Source organism: Brachycentrus maculatus, unplaced genomic scaffold (assembly GCF_059751285.1).
Source record: "Brachycentrus maculatus isolate JH-2025_06_01 unplaced genomic scaffold, ASM5975128v1 h1tg001748l, whole genome shotgun sequence".
Lineage (NCBI taxonomy): Eukaryota > Metazoa > Arthropoda > Insecta > Trichoptera > Brachycentridae > Brachycentrus > Brachycentrus maculatus.
In genome coordinates, this window is record NW_028282346.1 from 11058 (window position 1) to 23891 (window position 12834).

General features: G+C 34.7%; 1 protein-coding gene and 1 non-coding gene across 2 annotated transcripts; both read right to left on the reverse strand.

Moving 5' to 3' along the window:
* Nucleotides 1-513: 513 nt before the first annotated feature.
* On the reverse strand, nucleotides 514-12534 carry LOC148298683 (uncharacterized). The gene is given in 3 exon segments (XM_088276714.1): nucleotides 514-1086; nucleotides 1089-1196; nucleotides 12372-12534. Coding segments are annotated over 3 exon segments (618 nt in total). The 3' UTR covers nucleotides 514-739.
* On the reverse strand, nucleotides 4370-4441 carry TRNAC-GCA (transfer RNA cysteine (anticodon GCA)). Its single transcript has one exon. It is a non-coding gene; the product is annotated as a tRNA-Cys (tRNA).
* Nucleotides 12535-12834: the final 300 nt, after the last annotated feature.

The window sequence follows — 12834 nt, forward strand, 5'->3', positions numbered from 1 at the left end:
GTTAACATCGATGTACTAGAGTGGCACTGTCGCTGCTTTATTCCCAAGCATAGAAGGCTTTGGATAGCTGATAATATTAACATCAGCAGCCTACGACCATCCGCTAACTGTAATATAGTAAGAAAAATAGAGCATCGAGTAGAAGATTCAGAACAATCTAGGCATCGTAATTGGAGGAGTAATAGGAAGCATTATCATTATCGGCCTAATCAGTGTAGTAATCTTAAGAATATTGCGCCGAAAGAGAGGAACCACCAAAGTCATCAACCTCAAATAGTAAACAGATGATAAAATAAACCTGGAGTCCCAACCCCAACCCAACCCCAACCCCAACCCCAACCCCAACCCCAACCCCAACCCCAACCCCAACCCATTATGATGATTCTTTTATAAATTTCTAAATAAATCTTATTAATTGTTGAAGTATTTGTACTTATGGCTGTATTATGTAAATTTATATGAAGGAGTTTTATTATTTTATTATTTGGAATGCAGTTATGATTCATGCAGATGTAAAGATCAGGCTTCATAAGAGCTATTATGATTCAATTTTTTGATGTGTTTTTTGTTTATGCTGTTGTTGCTGTTCCTGGTCTTTTATGAAATTATTGGATTGAGCGATCAAAGAAGCTAGCTAATGTGTTGAAGTATAGAACAGGCTCAAGATCCCAAGAACTGTTATGAGTGCCGATTTGTATTTTATAAATTTAGACGTAGATGCTGGATTTGGCACTTGCAATCAGCTCCTACATGTGAGCTGGGGAACGAGCTCATCCATCATTGACATGATAAACAAAATAGGGACTTCGATTTCCTTAATTCTGTCAATTGATCTCCAATGGTTTGTCTGCAAGAATTTAAATGGCGCCAAGACTGGGAAGATAGCATCGACCATCCCTGAAATCGATGTGAATGTATTTTCGAGAATTATTCCTTGTATTTGCCCTTTATACTACGGACAGGACGCAATATATGTTGTCACTGCTCCGCCTAAACTCCGACCGAGTATGAACAATTTTAGATTGTGTTATTTGATGTAGTCCAAAGCATATTAAGCTATTGCTTTTGCATCTCTTTGGAGTCCTTATATGTAGGTGTTCCCTCACTATCGGAAAACCCTCGGTAGGCGACCAAAATAACATCGGATTGGGTCTGCTGAGATATATATTTGACATATGGGAGTCGATATCCGATATCTGATTATTTTGATTTGTACTTCCTGCATTTTCATGAAAATAAATGAGCACTCTTTCAGCATTTTATCTTCTAATGTGCCAGCCTTTGATTGTGAAATTATCCGAAGTGCTCAATGACAAATCAACGCAGTTCAGTCCTTGCTCAGAAGGATGTCTATATCTAAATGGATTTTCACTAGGAGATAATGGCATTCCAGGGGGCTCTAAATCATCAGATGATTACTTGGCATATACAGCAGATTATTTTGCTTGAAATATATGAGTCCCATAAGAACGAGGAACAAGAAGCCAAAAGCCCCTAAAATCTTGTAATTCTAATTGTAGATCATCCCAACCCCAACCCCAACCCCAACCCCAACCCCAACCCCAACCCCAACCCCAACCCCAACCCCAACCCCAACCCCAACCCCTGGTGGCATACCAATGATGTGCAAGTATTAATATCTTTTATATTGTGTTTAGTTATCTGCGATACGAAATGAGTTAGAAGCATTAGAATTTATGTACATCTATTTTTGGTTGGACATATTTTTATAAGTGTGTATGTTTGATGAGATAACATTTTGGGTTTACATTTGCATCAGTATCTGAATTCGTCAAAAATACGATTAAATTATCCCTACAATAAATAAGAGAGTATAATCGTTATATTCAAAAATTTAGTAATAATTTGCTATAAAATATTCATGATTAACGAGACTTTGAACCAAATCGCCAAATCCAAACACTGGGACTAACAAATCTAATTCCTCTCAACCATTACATTCACTTAATCCAACGCCCACTAACTCAACAACCGAAACAATTTCCAAACCATCAAAGATCTCCTAAAAAACCCAAGAAGCAAACTTATAACATTCACATGCGATTTTCTCATATAATTTTTCGATAAATACGGGCCTCTCCTGCATAACTTTGCATTAAGTTTATTAGGGACTGAAACTGTGTTTAAGTTGCTGAATAGTGCGAATAAGATCATATGGAGATCGACGAATTAACTCATTAAATCCATCGTTGTTAATTCCCCACACTATAAATTCTATGCGATTCTGGAAAGTTAGTTTCATTCTAAGAATGGGAATGTTAGGTAATGTGTAATTTCGTATCTGTTAGTCTTGATTAACTATGTGGAGTTTCCGAGTAACTTTGCATGTGTGGTTAGGGGATGGCTGGCTGATAAGGACAGGAATGTAAGGAGAAATGCGGAAGAGCTCAACGTAAGAGTCATTGAGATGATGAAGACCAGTACTAATAAGTCACTGATCAAAGATAAAACTCATAGATCAGCACTCAGATAGATGGGTCAAAACTTAAAATAAAATAACTAAAAAGAGAGTGCCAATGAAAGCAGCAAAAGCAATAAATGCTCCAATAATGTCGATTATAAACTATTTGATGACCCATGCAACTAATTTAGTAAACTCGAGTATCCCATGAGAAACATTAAATAAAACATAGAGTCTAAAGCAGACATTTTCCCCAAATAACACACATAACAGAATCTTCGTCACTCATAAATAAACATGGAATTTATCATCAGCAAAATAAAGTCTTAGAACTCGCCTTGGAACATAAAGCTTATCGCCATAAAACAGTTATTTTAGATGATTGCCATCAATTAAATAACTTCACAGTATTTTGGGACAGTTTTGTTCATTCTTATCGATTTGTTAGATGAGAGACGCAGTAAGATACATATATAAGCTTATGCTGCGCTGAATGCGGTAATGGTGAGCTATAGTACTGAATACTATAAGATTATGCTTATTAATAACATATTTAGCTCACTGTGCCTAAAATGCCTAAAAAACATCACCCTGACAAACAACATCATCATCGACATCATAAACAAATAGCCGATTAACAAACTAATCCAAGTCCTCCAGCTGAGCATCTCATCAAAATCAATAAAGTAAAAAATAATCCTCCTCGATCTAGCATGTGCATAATTTCATAAGCATCAATTCGATTCCAAAAAGATCTCAGTAGTTGTCAAAATGCTCTGTGAGAATATCAACCATCATTTCACAAATCGAGAGATCGTGAAGCCATGCTTAGCAATCTTATCTCAGTTTAGGGTTGAGAATGAGGAGGAGCTGTTGAGATGTTTGTTAATGCAGAATAATCAGACATTTCCCAACCCCAACCCCAACCCCAACCCCAACCCCAACCCCAACCCCAACCCCAACCCCAACCCCAACCCCAACCCCAAGGGGGAGAAGAATATGGGGAATGCAATCACTGGCAGATCTTAAAATATAATCAATATTGGAATCTATTCCAATGAAGAATGCTATTAATTGCATCATCAATAATTCACTCAGCTAATCTATTCCATATCAAAACAACAATAATAATAAAAATACTAATGCGAACAGCAACAGCAATCATATCAACAAGAATCATCAACTTAGCTTCTCTTTCCTGAATAATAGCATCATTCCCTAAACAACAATCCAGTAAACAAACTAGCATCCTACATATTCAATAATCTCCAGAATCTCACAATCAGCAATTTCTACATCTTGATCAAACTTACTGAAACTCTAGCAATATAGAGTTTGTTAATCGATATAGAACTTCTCTTAGAGGAACTGTCTAAGACCAAATGCATTGCTTACTTCAATGCCTTATTCGAAGCCATTTAATCCTGCGATCCTAATTCGATTTAAAAATCATATATTTATTCCTATTTGCGGAAGATTGTTTTGATGGTTCGCAATTTTCAGAGTTAAGAGTATGATGGGGGAGAGATTTTAGAGGGGTGTATTGAGGATTTTCATGCTTAGAAGATTATTAGATGTTATCGGGGAAGCAAATGTTCGAAAATAAGGATGACTTGTATATATCTTTTAGGGTGTATGGATGTAGGTCTTTATGGGGGACATGTCAATGATAAGGAAAAGTAACTGATTGCGGCATATAGAAACAAAAATAGTGCCAAGATTCAATGATGATAAAATGTAAGTAATGAGAATAATGAGGATAATGGGATTATGAGAATATAATGAATCACTATCCACATCAATTAACATTTAGCATATATTCTGCCTATAACTGTAATCAATGAGCATGCATATACCGTATCGGCTGATTAGAATAGATAATAGATAATAGATAATAGATAATAGATAATAGATAATTTTGATAATATCGATTATAAATGACAAAAAAGGAACAGACCGGAATTGAACCGGTGACCTTAGGACCTGCAATCCCACGCTCTACCACTGAGCTACTATTCCATACTGTCAAGCATAAAGACATCAGCATCTTATTCCAGTTTTTAATCTCAATCTTTCCAATATGTGTTGCATAATGATCGATTAAGCTTACGAATGTTTCAATGTATTTCAGACCAAGATTGGTTCATTTGCTAATCTTTAAAATAGAGTAGAAAGAATGAATAGAGTAGATAAAGGCTCATGGATGAGATATTTATTGAAATGGGGGATAGGAATATAGAAAATGATAAATGATAGAGTCGGATAATGGAATAGTTCGATCTCGACTGGAACCAGAGTCATATGATTCATAAAAGTATCAATAAAAAGCTAGTTACATGATTCAAGTCAAAACACAACAAGACGATCAAGATAATATTGGATGGCATTGAACAAGCCAACATAATATACAAAGAGATAAATGCATATCACAAAATTCACTAATCTTTATTTACGTAGGTAATTTATATGTATGTATTTACTATTTCGATTACCCATACCCAAGAACATAAATTAATAAATACCCAATAAAGCCAATCTAGAATGCAATAAAAATATAATGCTGTATAAAGTAGTATGATATAAATCAATACGATGCGAGTTTTACAACTAAGTTAATATTTATTGTTTGTTTGTTTTTGGAATTATTTTGAATTATTGATTACATATTGCAGCATCATTGTTATAAAGAGATTACATTATTGATTTAGACAGATTGCAGTAATTAGTTATTGTTTTGTTTGAGTGTAACATTGCATTATTGCGAAATAATAAGAGTCATAATAATGTTGTGTTTGTACCTATAATAATAAGGCGCCAAATGATTCTGGATGATGAAGAACTCCTGAACGAAAGAAGATAATTAGGAGATGCATAAGATTTGTAACTGGCGATCGATCATGACGCATAATTCTAATAAAAAGATCTGCGTACCAAGATATTATTTGCTGTTCAGAGCTTGGGCAGCATCAAAACCATCAAAAAAGATGGCAGGAAAATAGAAGCTTATATTAAGGGCGACTACTGCTAGTAATCAATCAAGGATCTAGTCAAACAAATAAGAAAGGATGTGCCCGAAAATCCCAAGGTCAGCCTCATTCTGGCACAATTCAACATAATTGAAAGCGATCTCTTAAAAATACTTGTGCTTCACGCAGAAGATAAGAAATTATCGTTTTGGGTTTTAGCCCTGCTTTCATATCTGACCGTCAAGCCTTCTGATGACCTCACGCAAGGCTAAAAATAAATATTGTATGAAGCTTTGAGAAACTATAAGAAATCTTTCATGAAAAACTAAGGAATCACCTACCTTATCATGCATATATCGGACTATGTGAAGACTCCAATTTAAAGCCGTCAAAAGGCTCACATTCAGATGATGGAGTTCATTATAACAATACTCAAGAATATGCTGCAAATGCGAAAGGAGGAAGTGGGTGCTGATGAGCTGCATAGCCACTTTCTAGTTGCCATGCTGAAGGAGGACATGATGGGCCCTCTTTTCTATTTGGTACAGACTTAAAAGGGACAGCTTATGGAAAGAGTGTATCTGTCGATTTTATCACATTTTCACATGCTTCGATCCGATTGTCATTTACGATCTCAAGAAATCTCTGAATTTGAGAGAAGAGACTCTAAAAATCGCGAATAAAAGGCATGAACAAGTCAGACATAGCAGATTTATGCCTAATTTTACAGAGACTAACCAAAATGGTGTAACTCGCGTGGTCCATACTCTTTAGAAAAAATAGGAGATTCTTGTCGGTCAAAGGAAAGCGCCCAATCGATTATCAGAGCTAAAAAAAGTGAAAAAGATTTAGCGAGAGTTCATCTAAGAAAATGTAAGTGATAGTAAATATCGTAGTTCCTTGAAATGTACCTCGAAAACAATGAAAAAAACGAAAAGAAAGTCACTGTAAAATAAGCAATTTTCTAGCACGCAAAAGAATTCTGCGAAATATAATTCGAACTAATCAGCAAAATTTCCTTCGACAGCATCTATAAGTAACTGCCAAAAATCACCAAACAAAACATCATTCAATACTTGCTTTTATGTTCTTGGGAGATCAAAATGACAAGAGCCAAATATTACAAAGCTAAGAGTTTAGTAAATATTTTTAAATCTAGGCCAAAAATCCACAAGAAGAAGGCATGGTAGAATTTGATTTCGGCCAGATTCTGTGCATCATGCAAACAGGCCACTTCGAATTAATCTACAAGTTACTTTTCAGGGAGGCCACACGTGAAAAGAAGAAACAGTTCGATATTAATATGTTCCATGCAGCACTCATTCTTTTCTTGAATTATATTTAGGTCATTGAAGATATTTCTAAATCTTTCAACTCATCAGATCGGAAGAATGCGAATGCTTTGATGGCGAATATGTTTAGGCATGATATTGCACGGATCTTTAAAATTGGATTCCATCAAATCTATCATGAGAAGATTTTGACTACTATTATCATGGTCAGTTATAAGTTCTTTAGGCTGCTGTCAGAATACTCGAAAGGCAAAGTGCTTACAATCCAAACCAATAAATTGCTCAAATCCAAGAAAAGTAAGAGAAAAGCTCAAGAAAATTAGGACGAAGAAGAAATGAAAGGCTTTATTTCCCAGGATTCGGACGCTGATGATAATGAGAACCTCGAAGAGTCATATAATCAAAACGATTAGGAAGAAAACATCAATAGAAAAGAGAAGAAACTCAAAGAAAAATAAAATGCAAAGAAAGAGCAAATTGCAGAATAAATATAAGCATTCCGGTTCCAATAGAGAAAATTTAACGAAATAACAGAGTTTGCAGTGGTGGCAGACTATGAAATAATATCAAAATACTTAATTTTCATGAAAAATGAAAGATACTTAGATAATTCTAAATAGTTAAATAATGCCATATTCTTCTACTTTGAGCGAATCTGTAAACTACTCAAGGGCTAATGGCTGTTCTTCCAAGCCGAAACCCTAGTGATATTCAACTCAATCCTGAACAACCCCCAAATGTGCAAGTAATACAAACAAGGTCGCTAGACAATTCGAAGCATCTGCACATAATTTATAAAGCTAATCAGACGAAATAAACTAGCTTTGGTCGAATCTCTGTTTCGATACAGCAATCTAGAACTCAAGGAGAGAATATTTAACAACTATGAAAATCTGGAAGTAAGAAACGAACAAGATGAAAAAGAGAAAGAGGAAAACATGTTTTTAGGGTGATTCGATTTCGATTATTTTGCAGACTTTCTGATGCCAATTGAGTAATAAACTCGGCTGTTATTCAAGGATATAATGACGATTTGAGTATGTTCTTGGCATTCATATAAATATATTTTGGTGGTCTTTTATTAAAGATCGACTGATATTGTGGATGTTTTCATTTTCTTACAAAATTAAAAAGAAGACCATTATAATTGATCTTTAAATTCTGCTTTTATTTACAAATTTCGATGACTATCTATTTTAGTAAAATGAATTACTTGTATGAGCATCGCTATTTCTTGAGGCTTGATATGATTGCGGACTACAGGACAGAGTTCTACAAGCAGTCTTGCTCCCAAGGAGACAACCAAGATCAGCTGACTCTCTAATAAACACTGATGTTCTTGAAGAAAATGGGGCAATAGACCACATTGACAACATTGCAATACTTCAACTACCAAATATTCTTAGATTAGTAGAAGACGCATTACAGCTGCGCCGAATGCATAGTCCTGCTAGGCAGACTATCAGTCTCATAATAGATATAAAGTCAATTCCGCGAGGTTTTCGCAGTGTTTGATGTGACTTCCAGGGGTGCAATCACCGCCTTATAGCTAGCAAAAGGATTAAAAAAGGCCTCTAAGTATGTCATCGACTCCAAAATGATCGATCATATCTTCTCCTAACTAGATTACAATGGAGATGGCATTGTAAACTTCGAGAAGTTTATGTGTGCTATGATTTCGAAATGAGAAATGCATCCATGCTCGTATAACGTATGATTTTATATACAAATATACAATACATATAGTAAACAATAAAGGTGCAACATTCATTCATTTCTCTAGCATTTTCTTTAACTTTATGCTGTTGCTTTGGAGAAGGACTCTCAGATCTTCGCATTAATGTGAAAAATAAGGCTACGATTGATTTTATTAATTAAGATAGATATTTGAACTGTTTTTCAGTTGTTAGGAAAGTTTCTGAGGGAGGAGTGAACTCAGAACTTTCAATATTGTAATGAGTTGTCGATCTTATTTATCCCCGTACCATGAGCTCACTTCGATCCCATTTTTAGAGGATGGCCCAAAATTGGTGCTCATATCATCAATAATGATAGTACGGCAGATTTATCGGCCTAACCTTCTGATATCTTTGATCTCTCTGCCATTGTACAAAGTAAGATGTTCTCCATAAAGCACGTAATCGAATATTTTGCCATTAGACTCCACTTCTTTGATTATTTGAGCAGTATACTTAAAATGGTTAACTATATTGCTATTTTAGGGGCTGCTCTGAGCCAACAATTAATTTTTCATATCTTTTTGATTTCTATGTTATTGCAGCGAGGAGTGAAGAGACGATGATACGTTATTTTTGGTCGCAAAGTATCGATCACTGACAAATAAGATTAATTAAAAGCCTATTCTTTTGCACTCGCGAAAGAACATATCCATTCCCGGCCGATATTTCAAGATGTTGCTGCTATGATCAAAATGTATGATGGTTTCATGAAGGTCGATGACCAATGAGTATCGATATGAATTGCCATTGCTTGAAAGAGGCGGTAAGAATGGAGTTGGCGGCACATGCAGAAACTTCCAAGATAACAACATCTCAGTTTTGACTAACGATTAATAATTCAACAAGGAATAAGAATGCATTTTGCGAATTTGCCTAAATATCGCATTTTTCTGCAAAATTACGCAATTTTAATCTTCCAGAAACGGCGCCAGATATCGAAATATCTCTACTATGCCACTCAAGCCAACATGAGCACTCTCCTAGAAACTAAACAAATAACCTAATATTTACATTTAATTTAACTATTTCTAAACCTCAGTGATGTTCCTTTCAACTTCACTTACAGATTTGAGTATCTTAAATGCTTAATTCATGAGATTTGCATTGCAATTTGTTTAGAGGATAATCTACGATATTAATTAATCTTCTTACTGATAAGATCAACCCTGAAACTTTCTTCAAAATTGTAAAGATAGCTAGCATTCGCTCTAGCTGTATTTAACTATTGATTGGCTCTTTGCCATTGTCATAGTTATTGCCATTTAGTTGGAATAATAAATAGAATGCTATTCTTTGAAGAATGAAATATGATTTAAGTCGGAATTGGAACAGTTTGAAATAATGTTAACGCAGAATTATTTATGTTTTTACTTTTTAGTAGTTGTTGAAGAATAGTTTGCAGTATCTTTCGATTCTTATTTGTGCTTATTTAATTGCGACACTCGTTTTTGCTTCTTTTTCGGAAGATGGTAGTCTATTTTTCTATAAACTCGCACTCTATAAAATGATGATTGTTAAATTCTAAACTAAATAGGTGATCATATTACTTCATGTGATTTACAAATAAGATTCTGGATTACTGTAAGATTATTCTGATCGAGTTGATTCCATGCCTAAATTCGTTACATGTTGCGGATCTTATCGAAATTGTAGGAAATTGGGTAGAATTGATTCTACGCATGGATTAGTTAGAGATATTATTTGAATTATGGTGCAGGCTGAGATTTTGAAAATATATTCAAGCGAGGGTTCTCAGAGAAGGGTGAGATTTAGAGGATATTGATGTTTTTATTTCTATTGGTTGATGAGGAGGATGAGTTGTTTTTCTTGCGCGAAGATGTTGATCGAGAATGCAGGAAAGATGTGATTTTATTGTTTAGGTATGATTGGTTGATAGGTTGAGGAGTTTTTGTAGGTTTGTTGCTGTTGCTGTTATTGCTATTGTTGTTATTGTTGTTATTGTTGCTATTACTGTTGATGTTATTGATGTTGTTGTTATTGCTGTTGTTGTTATGGATTTTATTTTTGAATATTATTTTGGCCTAAATACTCCTCTTGTTTTTAAGTTGGGTGATCTGTTGATGTACCGCATTTTTCCTCAAAGATGAAGAATTGTGAGCAATCTGTTATTTGGAACAATTTGAGCTCGTTTTGATATATTTATTCTATGGTGTGATGATCTGGTTTGTAGCATGTATTTTTGTATGCTGATTTCTTTGGATGCAGAGTTCCTGACTATGATGTTTCCTTTATTGGGAATGCAGATGTTCTTTTTTGATGATAAATATGTTCAATTTATTGTTATGGAGTTGCTCGTATAGCTTTTTACATTTCCTGAGATGTTCGTGATGATTAGATTTATGGTTGATACCAAAGTTGAACGAGCTATCGAATTCATTTTTCATTGCTTAGGTTTATGTTTATGTTTATGTTTATGCTTATTGTTTGAGATATATATCTATTATTATTATTATTACTTCTCTTCCGTCAAGCCGATAATCTTGATCGAGTCGTTTTTTGTGAATGAATCAACAAGCTGGTCTTCAGAGTTAATATATTTTTGATACAGATATTTCACCAAGTTGTTCATTCTTTTATATTTATATTTGGATTTATTTATATGTCATCTGTATTATTTATGTATTTTCTGCATATTGCGTAGTCTTGAATTATTATATGATTTAGTGATTAATGATTAATGGCTTTAAGTTCAGTGGATATGTCTTAGCAGTAATGATATAGTTTCGCGAGTTTACATGCTTTATCAATCATTTCTCTTTTGGAGATTACTACTTGGGTTCATTGTTGTTATCCTTCTTTTACTTTTTTTATTTTTTTTGTTTGTTTTCGCCTGGCTCACTGTGTTCTTCCTCACTGAAGCTATCATCGTCATCACTCTCATCATCTTCCACAGCATCGAAATCTTAATCTTCTTCATCATCGTCATCTTCCATAGCTGCCACCATTTCAGGTTTAATGTTCTTAGTTTCTTCTTCCATTTAAATCCTGACACTTCTTGCTTTGAAATATTAGAGTAAGCCCTCCAATTAGTTCCTCTAAATGCCCATAAACTCGACTGCTTTCTTTTAGACAGCAAGAGTCACCTTTAAATCGAATTGCTTGTTATTGGCACTCAGTCGATTGAATTCTACTTTTTTAATTTCTTCGATTTTGAAATAGATGACGGGCTTTGTGATGAAAATTAAGGACTTTTTGAGGAAATAGAGCCAGCCAGATTGAGTTTTAACACCGCATTTCACACAACTTTGACCTGTCTTTGACTTAAAGTCTCGGGAATCAGGAGCAATTAGGGTAATCTGAGCAGTTGCTCGAACTATATCCATGAGCACTTGGAAAAGTGGCCCTTAGTATTGTTATTTCATGGTCGCGAGATTGGGATATTTTTATTTATCCTTGTCTTTGAGTCTTGATTTGGTTTCCACTTCGATGTCCTTCTTCACTTGCACGATGATATATCGATAGAGAGTTTGGCCTTGATAGATAGGTTTGTCCTTATGAAGCTGCAAGATAATGCTGACCTGAGATTAGTTTTACATGGGTAATAGGAACCCTTTGGTTATATTTTTGTAGTCGATCATAAAGTTGTATGTTTGGCCATGAAACCTGAAATTCTTTTGATAGAAGTCGATTGTATACTTGCCTCGAGGGACTGCGAGGTTAACTTAATTGAGAGTAACCAAAGATTCTCCTGCAAATGACCCGATTTTGGCTTTTTATAAGATTTTGGCATATATGATTTGCGCATGATTTTATTTTTACTATTTCTTGACCTAATTGTTGGCTTCGCCTTTTTATTTTTCAGGTTTTTTTTATTTATTACCATTTTCTGAGTCTGATTAAATATCAGCTTCTTCTTCGTTCTCTTCCTTGGGCATTTCGACATGAAACCTTATCTCACACATACAATCCTCCTAATTTTCGATTTCCTTGCCTGTTTCAATAATGATATCATTCTTATTGACAGCAGCATTGTTAATGGCTTCAAACTCAATTCCAAATAAAGACTTCTGACTTTCGTCCATGGTTGTAAGTCGGAGGGTGGTCTCCGAGAAGTTTGCTTGACCCCAAGTGATTCCTTTATAGCAAGTGGACATTCGCGCCTATTCTAAGTATATTATATTACACATTGCTCATATCTTCAACTTCACATCCAAATATTTTTATATAAAAAATAGCAAATAATAATGATTTACCATATTTCTATGCCAAATAGTGGATAATGAATATTGAAATAATATGTCCTAAATAAATAATGACGTCACAAATCTTGAAGCTGTATCATATAAATAATTTTAACATAATTGGATGTTTGGATATGGGGGTTGGGGTTGGGGTTGGGGTTGGGGTTGGGGTTGGGGTTGGGGTTGGGGTTGGGGTTGGGGTTGGGGTTGGGA